This window comes from Stenella coeruleoalba (assembly GCF_951394435.1).
Source record: "Stenella coeruleoalba genome assembly, chromosome: 3".
Taxonomy (NCBI): Eukaryota; Metazoa; Chordata; class Mammalia; order Artiodactyla; family Delphinidae; genus Stenella; species Stenella coeruleoalba.
Window position 1 is genome coordinate 151210122 of NC_137148.1, and position 13601 is coordinate 151223722.

Here is a 13601-nt window from a genome sequence, read left to right on the forward strand (position 1 = left end):
TTCTCTTAGTCCTGAAATCAGGCAAAGATTTACAGCAACCAAACACATACTGAACCAGGGAAGAGGCAATTGGAAAATGGCAGGAAAGCTTTGTGGCATTTTTACTTGCCCTTGCCCCATCTACTGTTAGTGTAGTGATGGTCTTAAAGTGGTGGGGTCTTAACGCAGTGATAGTCTTAAAGTAGCAGCAGACCATTCGTAGTATGGGGCCCTCAATCCTGCTTCAGGAGGGAGCAGAAGAGCCCATACTCTCGGATTATTATGTGTATCTGTTCTAACCTGTCTGGGAGCTACCTGAAGGACTGACACAAGATGCTTATCTCTGTCTTAGCTAACCTGGAACACAGTCTGGAAAAGCAGCGGTCATTGCTCAAAAAAAGTGCAAGGTGAACTGACAAAGCACAGATGGCTGGGGCAGAAGACTGTGCATTGAAATACAATAGACCACATAAGATGCAGGAGCAAAAGTTGGGGGAGATTCTTTGGGAACTTAGAACATACAAAAAGTACACATGTGTCCAGAGAAATTAAGAAAGCCACATGCGTACTCAAGATAAGATGCATGTTCTGAAAACACCAGAGGAGTCTCTAAGCTTTTACCATGGGCTGAGCCCTGAACTCAGTGCAGGTCAGCTAAATGTTGAAGGAGTGATCCAGCAATCTGCACAATGGGGAGAGGTGTGTGGTTTTGAGTGTGCATGTGGATGTGCTTGTGTATATTTGTTTTTGTTTGTCTTAGGTGCAGGAATTCAAGGACATCTCTGTCAAAACATTAGCTAAACATGAACTAAAGGAACAGAGACTTCAGTGCCTACATACGATAAGGGGTACAGTCATTGCAAAACTAGTTTGGAAAGGTCCCTAAACAAACAGACTACTACAGCCTTCAACAATCAAAAGCTCAGAAAACCCTGGGAAAGTGGGAGAATCTGATTTCCATAGACACCACATTACAATATTTGAAAGCCAAATGTTCAACCAAAAAACTCACAAGGTATACGAAGACATGGAAAAGTATGGTCCATTTAAGAAAACAAATTAATTGATGAAACCATCCCTAAGGAAGCCCAGACTTTTCTCCATTGCATATTCTTGCCTCCTTTGTCATAGATTCATTGACCATAAGTGCATGGGTTTCTTTCTGGGCTCTCTATTCTGTTCCAGTGATGGATGTTTTTGTGCCGGTACCATACTGTTTTGATTACTGTAGGTTTGTAGCACAGTCTGAAGCCAGGGAGCATGATTCCTCCAGTTGTGTTCTTCTTTCTCAAGACTGTTTTAGCTATTCAGGATCTTTTGTGTTTCCATACAAACTTTAAAATTATTTGTTCTAGGTCTGTGGAAAATGCCCTTGATATGTTGATACAGACTGCATTGAATGCGTAGATGTCCTTGGGTATGATGGTCATTTTAACAATATTAATTCTTCCAATCCGTGACCATGGTATATCTTTCCAGCTGGTTGTGTCATCTTTCATTTCTTTTATGAGTGTCATATAGTTTCCTGGGTACAGGTCTTTTACCTCCTTAGGCAGGTTTATTCTTATGTATTTTATTCTTTTTTATGCAATTGTAAATGGGATTGTTTCCTTAATTTCTCTTTCTGATAGTTCACTGTGAGTGTATGGAAATACAAAATTTATATATAGAAATCTGTTGTATCCTGCAAATTTACCAAGTTCATGTTTGAGCTCGAATAGTTTTTTGATGGTGTCGTTCAGATTTTCTATGTATCATGCCATCTGCAAACAGTGACAGTTCTACTTTTTCCTTTCCATTTTGGAGTCCTTTTATTTATTTTTTCTTGTCTGATTGCTGTGGCTAGGACTTGCAAAACTCTGTTCAATAAAAGTGGTGAGAGTGGGCATCCTTGTCTTGTTCCTGATCTTAGGGGAAATGCTTTCAGCTTTTCACCATTGAGTATGTTAGCTATGGGCTTGTCATATATGGCCTTTATTATGTTGAGGTATGTTCCCTCTGTGCCCACTTTCTGGAGAGTTTTTACCATGAATGGATATTGAATTTTTTCAAAAGCTTTTTCTGCATCTATTGAGATGATCGTATGGTTTTTAGTCTTCAGTTTGTTACTGTGATGATAAGAGACCTAAGACAGCTACAGAGGCTAGGTGACCTTTCCTTCCCTGAATGGGTAGGTATCCTTGTTCTGCCTTCTAATTGAGTTAGTATCTGAGTAAAGAACTGCCAGGTGTCATTTAGTTCACAATACACTGCTGTGGCAATATAGAAATGAATTTGCCTAAGTCATTTGGCTTTTCTCAATTATAGTAAATGAATATACTGAATGAATACTTCAACTTAAGGAAATGTTCTTAAAAATATATTAATGTAGGCAACTTCAGTGGAGAACTGAAATCAAAACAAAACATTCAGGTAAAGGGTTGAAATAAAAGTACACTCAGTTGTATCCAGTTTCCTCTTGTAAATCTCTCTTTTTAATTTGAGTGGACAGTCACTTGAGAATATCTGACTTGGGGCTAAGGAAATCTAAGCCTTCTTGGCCACACTGTATTCTCTTATGTCATTTACTAAAGACACCAGTTGGGCTGCTGAAGAAAGCGTGGGAAAAATCAATCCCTCACATCCAAAGGGCGGCTCTTGAAAATATGTGTGTTGTTGTAGTTATTTTGCTCTTCTGGCCTCAGAAGTTCTAATCTTAACCTTAGCCCCTCATGGAGAGAGACTTTGTAAACCAATTCCCACATTACTCATTATGTGACTGTTGAAAAAGAGAAACCCAGCTCTTTTCCTGTGCTTTCAACCAGTTATCTTCTTCAAAAATCTGTTTGGATTGTTATACCTTAATCTTGCCTGGCAAGGGACTTATGGGAAGGTTCTTATTGTTTGAAAGTTTGGTGCCAGTATCTGCAAAGAAAGAAGAAAGATGTGTTTATGAAACATCCCAATAGTGAAGGTGTGTGAAAGCAACTTTTGAAAAAGTTAATCTGTCAGAGTTTAGCCGTATTATTACATTTTATTTTATTCATTGAAAATAAATAATTATCAATGAATCCTTTCCAGATTTTCTAGTTTCCCAAAGTTCCCTGTATTCACATTCTAAGAGGAAAAATGGTATTTTAAGTCACTGCTCTCCACCTTATATTATTTATAATCACTCCTCGTGGCCTCTTCCTTCCAAGAAACTTGATCCTGAGAAGTGTCCTTTGTTTGTCTTTGTGGAATAAGTGATGAGGATGCATCCTGGAGACCTGTGAGATGTTTAACTTGTGGCATAATGAAACTAGGAGAGTTCTGGGAAGATCTGGAAAGGTGGCTGGTAGAGTGTGGTCAGATGTGGTGGGAGAAGAGAGACATACAGAGAGAGGGAGAGGAAATTTTCAGAAGGAGAAAATGAAACAAATAATTAAATAAGTTTTGTTGTGTGGTGTGGGACGCAAGCCTTTCTCTCCCCCTTTCCTTCACAATGTCTTTGTTAAAGACTGTGTTTTTCATTAGTTTTACTAAGATAGGATTTGCTGTTTTGTTTGGATACTGAGAATGGACCCATGGAAACAGTTACATTTGGGTTATCTCTGACTGTCTTTAATGAAGAACATAAATATTGGCCACACTATCCATGCACATGCTATCACCATGCCTTTTTTGTTCTCTGTTCATATATCTAAGTCCTCTTCTTTCTTTAAGGTCAATCTCAAATCTCATCTGAAATGTACATTTATTGATAGACTCAACCCATAATGAACTGTCCCTTCTTTGTCCTCCTTAGGCTCTGATTATTTACAAAAACTCATTTTTGAACTTAGAAACTGTCCAATATGATATATTAGTTATTTCACCAGCATATGTTATATCCTCAACACAATTATACGCTTTTGTGGGGCTGGGATCATACATTCTGTAATTTTTCTCAGTACTTACACTTACTTTGATAAAAAGCGCATTCATTCATCTAAACATCATTTATTGGGTGTTAATTAAATATCTCAACTCAGTAAATATTGTTTGAATGAATGCATGCATGAATGAGGGAGTGTGCAATAGGTAGCCTAATGTACCGCCCAATGTGAGAAAACCAAAAACGTAAACACAAAAGCAAGCCAAAAAGTGGACCAGGACTTTCTGTAAAATATCCTGCTTTTTGTTGGATGATGCCATGAAAATCAAGATGCTCCTGAACGGTCTTAATAGCTGACCAAGAATAGTAAACAATTGAAATTCTCTCAGGCTTCTTCAACCCTATCACTGGACACATTTATACCTCTCAGGAGTGGTATTAAAAGAAGAGATTAATAAAGCTTTTATAGATGAGTTGATAAATCTCTAAATATTTAAGTCTTCATTGCCTGCTAGGTTTTCTCTATTTTGGGTTTCCAAAAGATTTCAATAAACCACAGGATAATTAAAAACTAGACATTATCTTTCTTACCTTGATGTTTTTTGATGGTAAACACCTTTTTATTGTCTCCATAGTGCTGCCTAGTTTCCACCAGTACAGTACTTAAGGGAATTTTGCTCTGGATGTTGAATATTACTTAAATAACTAAAGTAACTTCCTCAAAATTATTATTCTATTCTGGTTAGGATACTATCTGCTCTGGTTTGTTAAAATTTCCCTTTAGAGTGGTTTTAATTTTGTTTCTGATAGGGTCCTAGGATTTATTGCCACACCCATCCTGCATCTGTTTTTCTTTGAATTACTCTCCTTGCAGTTTCTGATTCATACAGGGCCTTACAGGTTAGTGACAACCTGGCCATCACAACGCTGGGAAGGAGAGGCCTACTTTTCAGAGGTGTTGATGTTTTCTGTACCTGAAGGTTTTCAAGAGATATCAATCTTCCTCACCACCGCCCTTGGCCCTCTTAATGGACTAAGCAGTTCCTCATGAAATTTCTGTAGGATATCTGTACCAACTTCTCAATATTGTTCCATCCTGAGTCTATAAATTCCTGGCCTCAAGGTAATGTTAGATTTCTAGCTCCAGCCCCTATTTACATAAGGCCTATACTAAGGAACGGAACCCACAGACATCAGTCCGCTCTTCTTTCTCTGGATTTAATTTCTCTGTTACTTTCTGAAACACGCAGGTGTTCCTTTCTTTCTTTTAATCTCAGCTATGTCCTTTTAACTTTTTCAAAATTGACCCAGAATTTACGTGTGTCTCCAGTAAGAGTACATTAAATTGAGCTTAGTCTGTTATTCTACTGGCATATTTGAGATCCAGATAATTTGCTACTTAACTGGATTCAATGACCTGTATATTTCAGGCATCTAACACTTACCATGTTCCAAATTTCCCTCCTTATAGTTAGTAATTTTCTTGGGAATCTGGATGAGATTAAATGGAATAAAGTTAGTGAGTGGCCCAGGAATGCCTGAAAGTTTGTTTGTCAGAGTGGCCAGGGAAAGTTAAGCAAGGAAGAAAAGCAAATGAAAAACAGAATCCCATTATTATGGCTGAGTTTACTCCCAGGATTCCATGCAGAGCTCTCTGTAGAGCTGGGTTGGGTTATAATTTATGCCAGAGCTCTACGTGGGGCTGACACCATCTCATGCCAAGCTCTCAGTTCTGGGCTCACGTCATCTCTGGTCCACTCTGTGGAGTGGAAACTTTGGAGGAATGGCCAATGTGTTCCGCGGTGTAGGAAGAGGGAAATTATGAATGTGACTTTCTAAATTGTAGAGGAACTAACCACTGTAAATGTGCCTTGAACTATGTTGTTTAATTTGACCAGTCAGATCAATGACTTTCCCCTTGAATGAAATGCTGCTACGTATATGAGCAGAAAAACAAAACTGGTATAAGGAATAGATAGCTAGTGGGAAGCTTCCGCATAGCACAGGGAGATGCGCTCGCTCGGTGCTTTGTGACCACCTAGAGGGGTGGGATAGGGAGGGTGGGAGGGAGGGAGATGCAAGAGGGAGGAGATATGGGGACATATGTATAACTGATTTACTTTGTTATAAAGCAGAAACTAACACACCATTGTAAAGCAATTATACTCCAATAAAGATGTTACAAAAAAAACTGGTATAAGGAGATGGAGAGACTGAGAGTCTTATTTTCCCACCAATTAACTTTGCCTCTGACCATGACCTTCCCTTTGAGTCTCCTAGACCTTGGGGATGATCGCAGCCCCTTGGGTTGGGTGACGGCACCCCATCTTCACTAGAACCTCTATAGTTAACTTTGATTTTTCCCACTCCGTCTATCCATCCCATGTATGCAGTCAGACATTTGATCATGGACTTTTCCTGACAAAATATGCTTGAATATAACCATTTCTTTTCACTCCCACTGCTACTGCTATTGTCACTGCCTTAACTAGGGCTTTATCTTTAAGTTCTTTATATAAATATATAAATATCTATATATAAATATAATATACAAATAAATAAAATATAATATTAATTCTGATGATTTTAAAGTCTTTTCTTGATAAAGACTTTTCCTGATAAAGACACACAATATCTTATGTAAATATTTTTGTATTATCTGTTCTTAGAATTTTAGCCATATGATTCTATCTCTTGGTTTGTCTAGAACTTTTTGATTGAATGCTGGCTATTTTATTTGGCTTTTTTTGTTTTTCTCAGTGGAAACGTTGTTTTGCTTCAAAATATTTTATTCTACCTGGAAGTAGCAAATCTTCAAATTACAATTTTTTAAATGCTTTCAAATATCAATACTATAGGTGTCACAAAATCTAGAAAAATGACATTTAAAAATTAACTACTGCCAGATGTGTCTCTATAAAACTTTTCCCCCACTGTTTTAGCTATATATTCTTTAACTGCCTCCTCATACGACAGTTTATGTATTTTCGAAATAAAATTTTAAGAAATAAACTTCGTAGTTTTTAGACATAGATTTCTTGTAGCATGGTTGATTAGAATTTGCTTCTAGTTATTAATAGTTTAGAAAAGTTTATTTCAGCTTCACAATTTATTATTGATAATGTCACATTCATTTTCATTGTTAACTTTGAGAAAACCTCTATGGATTACTTCCTCATAAGTATTTACTATTATAAATGCATTACTGATCTCAGTACTGCTATAGGTTTGTGCATTACAGGGATTCTGATAAAATACTCATTCATACCATTCCATTACACACATTGTTGATGGAGTATATTCATTCATTCATTCATTCATTCATTCATTTATTTATTTTTGGCTGTGTTGGGTCTTCGTTGCTGTGCGCAGGCTTTCTCTACTTGCAGGGACTGGGGGCTACTCTTCGTTGCGGTGCACAGGCTTCTCATTGCGGTGGCTTCTCTTGTTGCAGAGCACGGGTGCTAGGCACGGAGGCTTCAGTAGTTGTGGCTCGCAGGCTCAATAGTCGTGGCTCATGGGCTCTAGAGCGCAGGTTCCGTAGTTGTGGCACACCGGCTTAGTTGCTCCGTGACATGTGGGATCTTCCCGGACCAGGACTCGAACCCTTGTCCCCTGCATTGGCAGGCGGCTTCTTAACCACTGCGCCATCAGGGAAGCCCCTGGAGTATATTCTTGACAGAAGAAAATTTCCATTTTGACTAAGCATTGATGAGAACTGAATCTTTGACTTATCTTTCACATGCCTGATGATTGAAATAATTTTCCACAGATTAGCTTCTGGTTTTGTACTTTTCAGTTGTTTTTTTCTTCTTCAAACGCACATGCTTTGAGAGCTGTGAAGTGCAAGACATGGCTATATTGTAAGGTGGGTTTTGTCCTTATGCTTCTGTGTCTTGTGCTAGGTTAAGTCAGTAGAGTAGTCAGTATGAGTACTGGAAGTTATTCCTGTAATGCGATAGTATATAGTCAATTACATATGGCGGTGTCTGAAAATCACATAATAGCCTCACTTAAAACATCTCCTTAGGGCTTCCCTGGTGGCGCAGTGGTTGAGAGTCCACCTGCCGACGCAGGGGACACAGGTTCGTGTCCCGGTCCGGGAAGATCCCACATGCCGCGGAGCGGCTAGGCCCGTGAGCCATGGCCGCTGAGCCTGTGCGTCCAGAGCCTGTGCTCCACAACGGGAGAGGCCACAACAGTGAGAGGCCCGCGTACCACAGAAAAAAGAAAATCTCCTTAGCCAGATTTCAAAAAAGCCTGTGGCCATTCCAATATGATCCAACATAGCGGAATATGATAGAAGGAAAATTGGCAAAGAAAGAGACGCTGGTCTTACCTGATGGAAGTTAAAATATCCCACCTTTGACAATTTTGCAAAAACTTATAATTCCATGAACTAATTTCTAGGGTTCTTCATAGGACCTAAAAAGGAACCCATAGAGTTGTGGAAGAACAATAGAAGCTGCTGTGATGAGAAGCCCAGGCACCGCAACAAAGAGTAGCCCCCGCTCGCCACAACTAGAGAAAGTCTGCACGCAGCATTGAAGACCCAATGCAGCCAAAATAAAAATAAATAAATAAAGATAAATAAATTTAATTTTAAAAAAGTAATACTCAGGTTTGAGGCATGAGAAGTATGATGAGGAGAAATTAGCTAATCTTTTCAGAACTTTTAAAATATCAAACTCAGTCTCTAAGATTTTAGCATTATATACAACATTGGTTACTTATTAGTGGTTTGGGAAGGCCAATTTAAAATTTTCTGATCTTACTGTATTGAAATTCACGGCCCTAATGTTTTCCACATTGACTATATGAATGATGAAGTAAAGTCAATCATGTATTTCCTTTCCAACTGGACAGAAAACAGAACTTTAAAAAGTGTTTGGACTACTGACTTTTGATTTCTTCTAAGGCAAGTGTATAGGTAATTTTTATTCCCTGATTAGGAGAAAAATGGTGGAAGAGGGCAGGGTTAAGAATTAAGATGTCAAGAGCGTGAGAGGTAGATGGCCAACCAGAGTTCCTAAGGTTCGGTGCCTGTAACTGTCGCCGCCGCTTAAGCCTGCCAAAGCAGTGGTACGGCTGCTGCCCTCATATTTGCTACCTCTAGAAACATTCTTGCCAGTAGTGGCGGCAGCGGGACTCAATTACCCCCTTTTCTCACTCTCTCCAGAAGCTCCAGATGGCGTCTTCTGTGGGCAACGTGGCCGACAGCACAGAACCAACGAAACGTATGCTTTCCTTCCAAGGGTTAGCTGAGTTGGTACATCGAGAGTATCAGGCAGGAGATTTTGAGGCAGCTGAGAGACACTGCATGCAGCTGTGGAGACAAGAGCCAGACAATACTGGAGTACTTTTATTACTTTCATCTCTACACTTCCAGTGTCGAAGGCTGGACAGATCTGCCCACTTTAGTACTCTGGCAATTAAACAGAACCCTCTTCTGGCAGAAGCCTATTCGAATTTGGGGAATGTGTACAAGGAAAGAGGGCAGTTGCAGGAAGCAATTGAGCATTACCGGCATGCATTGCATCTCAAACCAGATTTCATCGATGGTTATATTAACCTGGCAGCCGCTTTGGTAGCAGCAGGCGACATGGAAGGGGCAGTACAAGCTTACGTCTCTGCTCTTCAGTGCAATCCTGATTTGTACTGTGTTCGCAGTGACCTGGGGAACCTGCTCAAAGCCCTGGGTCGCTTGGAAGGAGCCAAGGCATGTTATTTGAAAGCAATGGAGACGCAACCGAACTTTGCAGTAGCTTGGAGTAATCTTGGCTGTGTTTTCAATGCACAAGGGGAGATTTGGCTTGCAATTCATCACTTTGAAAAGGCTGTCACGCTTGACCCCAATTTTCTGGATGCTTATATCAATTTAGGAAATGTCTTGAAAGAGGCACGGATTTTTGACAGAGCTGTGGCAGCTTACCTTTGTGCCCTAAGCTTGAGCCCAAATCATGCAGTGGTACATGCCAACCTGGCTTGTGTATACTATGAGCAAGGCCTGATAGATCTGGCAATAGACACCTACAGGCGAGCTATTGAATTGCAACCACATTTCCCTGATGCTTACTGCAACCTAGCCAACGCTCTGGAAGAGAAGGGCAGTGTTGCCGAAGCAGAAGATTGTTATAATACAGCTCTGCGGCTGTGTCCCACCCATGCAGACTCTCTGAATAACCTAGCCAATATCAAAGGAGACCAGGGGAACATTGAAGAGGCAGTTCGCTTGTACTGTAAAGCATTAGAAGTCTTCCCAGAGTTTGCTGTTGCCCATTCAAATTTAGCAAGTGTATTGCAGCAGCAGGGAAAACTGCAGGAAGCTCTGATGCATTATAAGGAGGCTGTTCGAATCAGTCCTACCTTTGCTGATGCCTACTGTAACATGGGAAACACTCTAAAGGAGATGCAGGATGTTCAGGGAGCCTTGCAGTGTTATACTCGTGCCATTCAGATTAACCCTGCACTTGCGGATGCCCACAGCAATCTGGCTTCCATTCACAAGTATTCAGGGAATATTCCAGAAGCAATTGCTTCTTATCGCACTGCTCTGAAGCTTGAACCTGATTTTCCTGACGCTTATTGTGATTTGGCTCATTGCCTGCAGATTGTCTGTGATTGGACAGACTATGATGAGCGAATGAAGAAGTTGGTCAGCATTGTGGCTGACCAGCTGGAGAAGAATAGGTTGCCTTCTGTGCAGCCTCATCATAGTATGCTCTATCCTCTTTCTCATGGCTTCAGGAAGGCTATTGCTGAGAGCCACGGGAACCTCTGCTTGGATGAGATCGGTGTCCTTCATAAACCACCGTACGAACATCCAAAAGACTTGAAGCTCAGTGATGGTCGACTGCGTGTAGGATACGTGAGTTCTGACTTTGGGAATCATCCTACTTCTCATCTTATGCAGTCTATTCCAGGCATGCACAATCCTGATAAATTTGAGGTATTCTGTTATGCCCTGAGCCCAGATGATGGCACAAACTTCCGAGCGAAGGTGATGGCAGAAGCCCATCATTTCATTGATCTTTCTCAGATTCCATGCAATGGGAAAGCAGCTGATCGCATCCATCAAGATGGTATACATATCCTTGTAAATATGAATGGTTATACCAGGGGTGCTCGAAATGAACTCTTTGCTCTCAGGCCAGCTCCTATTCAGGCAATGTGGCTGGGCTACCCTGGGACCAGTGGCGTGTTTTTCATGGATTATATCATCACTGATCAGGAAACTTCACCTGCTGAAGTTGCTGAGCAGTATTCTGAGAAACTGGCTTATATGCCCCATACTTTCTTTATTGGCGATCATGCTAATATGTTCCCTCACCTGAAGAAGAAGGCAGTCATCGATTTTCAGTCCAATGGGCACATTTATGACAATCGGATTGTGCTGAACGGCATCGACCTCAAAGCATTTCTTGATAGTCTCCCAGATGTGCAGATTGTCAAGATGAAATGTCCTGATGGAGGAGACAACGCAGACAGCAGTAATACGGCTCTTAATATGCCTGTCATTCCTATGAATACTATTGCAGAGGCAGTTATTGAAATGATTAACAGAGGACAAATTCAGATAACAATTAATGGATTCAGTCTTAGCAATGGACTGGCAACTACCCAGATCAACATTAAGGCTGCCACTGGAGAGGAGGTTCCCCGTACCATTATTGTAACCACACGTTCTCAGTACGGGTTACCGGAAGATGCCATTGTGTACTGTAACTTCAATCAGTTATATAAAATTGACCCATCTACTTTGCAGATGTGGGCAAATATTCTGAAGCGTGTTCCCAATAGTGTACTGTGGCTGTTGCGTTTTCCAGCAGTAGGAGAACCTAATATTCAACAGTATGCACAAAATATGGGCCTTCCCCAGAACCGTATCATTTTTTCACCTGTTGCTCCTAAAGAGGAACATGTTCGGAGAGGCCAGCTGGCTGATGTCTGCTTGGACACTCCACTCTGTAATGGACACACCACAGGGATGGATGTCCTTTGGTCAGGGACACCCGTGGTGACTATGCCAGGAGAGACTCTTGCTTCCCGAGTTGCAGCTTCCCAGCTCACTTGTTTAGGCTGTCTTGAGCTTATTGCTCAAAATAGACAAGAATATGAAGACATAGCTGTGAAACTGGGAACTGATCTAGAATACCTGAAGAAAATTCGTGGCAAAGTCTGGAAGCAGAGAACATCTAGCCCTCTGTTCAACACCAAGCAATACACAATGGACCTAGAGCGGCTCTATCTACAGATGTGGGAGCATTACGCAGCTGGCAACAAACCTGATCACATGATTAAGCCTGTTGAAGTCACTGAGTCGGCCTAAATAATGACTGTGTGCACAGGAGAATTACCCTGTACCTGAGCCTCAACCTTCTGGGGGAAAGGGAACTACTTTTTCCTTATCTGTACAATACCATGCTGCAGATGGGTGACAGACAATGATAAGAAATAGCACAGCCAGACTTGCTTCCTGCATGATCATGATCATGATAGGGAGAGACACAAGAGATGGGAAACTGCTGTTCCACAAGGAGTCTCCATAGAATTTTGCAGCAGCCAGGTGTCTGGAAGGTCTGGAAGGTAAGTCTGGAAGGTCTGATCTCCCTTGGTCTTCCATGGGATGGATGGTTAGTGTGGAAGGGAGATAGAGATTGCCCAGCCGTTTTGTGATTATCATGGATTGATTGAGTCTTCTGAATTAATATTTTTCTTTATATTTTGGGTATTGGAGCTTTTAAAAATGTTTGGTTTCAGGTATTTTTATTCATGTGAAGTGTGTATGATTCTCTTGAGATAAGCTTTTAAGCTAAAATATTCCTTGTTTTAGTTTCTGAACTCTACAGATAAATGGGGACTTTGCTGGTGTAGTCTTTTTATAGGTTTTGTAAACCACTTGAGCTTATATCAGTCATTTTAGTGTCTGACATAATGTTCGGAACTATCAGTGCTTTGTTGGTTTATAGATGATGGCTTAAATTCTTTTCCTGGTCCGTTTCCTTCTTCCCTTCCCCCCACTTTAAAAATTCTCCTGTAACTTGGCTAACAAAAAAACAAGTCTGATTCAAAACCTCCCAGAGTGTTTCTCTTAACCGCATCATCTGGTGCCAAATGAAGATTCTTAGGAGTGATTATTAATTCTGAAGGGCACAGTTGTGGTACTGTCACTGATGATAATAATAATGGATTTTTGGCCTAGAGTGTTGACCTATTTCACCAGTGTTTTACCGTTGACTGCCCCTCTATGCTGCTTCCAAAAGTGATAGTGTGTGTTAAGATTTTTACTTTCATTTCTAATGTTTGTTTGTTTGTTTTAGTGAGTCCTGTTCTTCCTTTTTCTTTCAGCAGAAATGAAATCCCAGGTAAGTATAAGTATTCAAATATTTGATCAGTAAGTCACAGTTATCTCCAGTACATTAAATAACTTTCATCAAAAAACATGTTATAGGTAAAAAGCTCTGAAGGACCAGCTATGTATATGATAATTATGTTTCAGACCTTCTAGGGTATTATATATAATAACTTGTCTTCTGGACGTGGTCTTGAAGTCTTTATGGATTCAGTCTCAGTAGTAGCGAACTGCACTGCTACTTGGTTTGGAGTACAAATTAGACTTTAGCCCTCCTGGAGGTTGAGTTTTTGGTATTGAAAACCATAGGAATGAAATTATTGTATTTCAACAAAGGATCGAGGGCTTGAGGCTTAAACAAGGCAACATACGTGTGGGAAGCAGTCAGCCTTGAGGGCAGGTAAGGACATGCCAGGCATGCAGCCGCTGCTCGAA

The 13601-nt window shown here is 40.5% G+C and overlaps 3 protein-coding genes across 5 annotated transcripts in view; 2 read left to right on the forward strand and 1 right to left on the reverse strand.

The window, feature by feature from the left end:
- LOC307183198 (UDP-N-acetylglucosamine--peptide N-acetylglucosaminyltransferase 110 kDa subunit-like) overlaps positions 1-13577 on the forward strand; it is a 33582-nt gene extending 20005 nt beyond the window's left edge. The window contains exon 4 of the mRNA XM_079915367.1: positions 8994-13577. Within this exon, the coding sequence (XP_079771493.1) occupies positions 8994-12143 (3150 nt within the window). The 3' untranslated portion in view covers positions 12144-13577. The remainder of the gene's footprint in view (positions 1-8993) is intronic.
- Positions 1-13601, reverse strand: part of LOC307183208 (uncharacterized protein) — a 466052-nt gene that overhangs the window by 326540 nt on the left and 125911 nt on the right. The gene's annotated exons all lie outside the window — the stretch shown is intronic.
- The window catches only part of LOC307183206 (metabotropic glutamate receptor 7-like), a 582198-nt gene that overhangs the window by 205942 nt on the left and 362655 nt on the right, over positions 1-13601 (forward strand). The window lies entirely within an intron of this gene.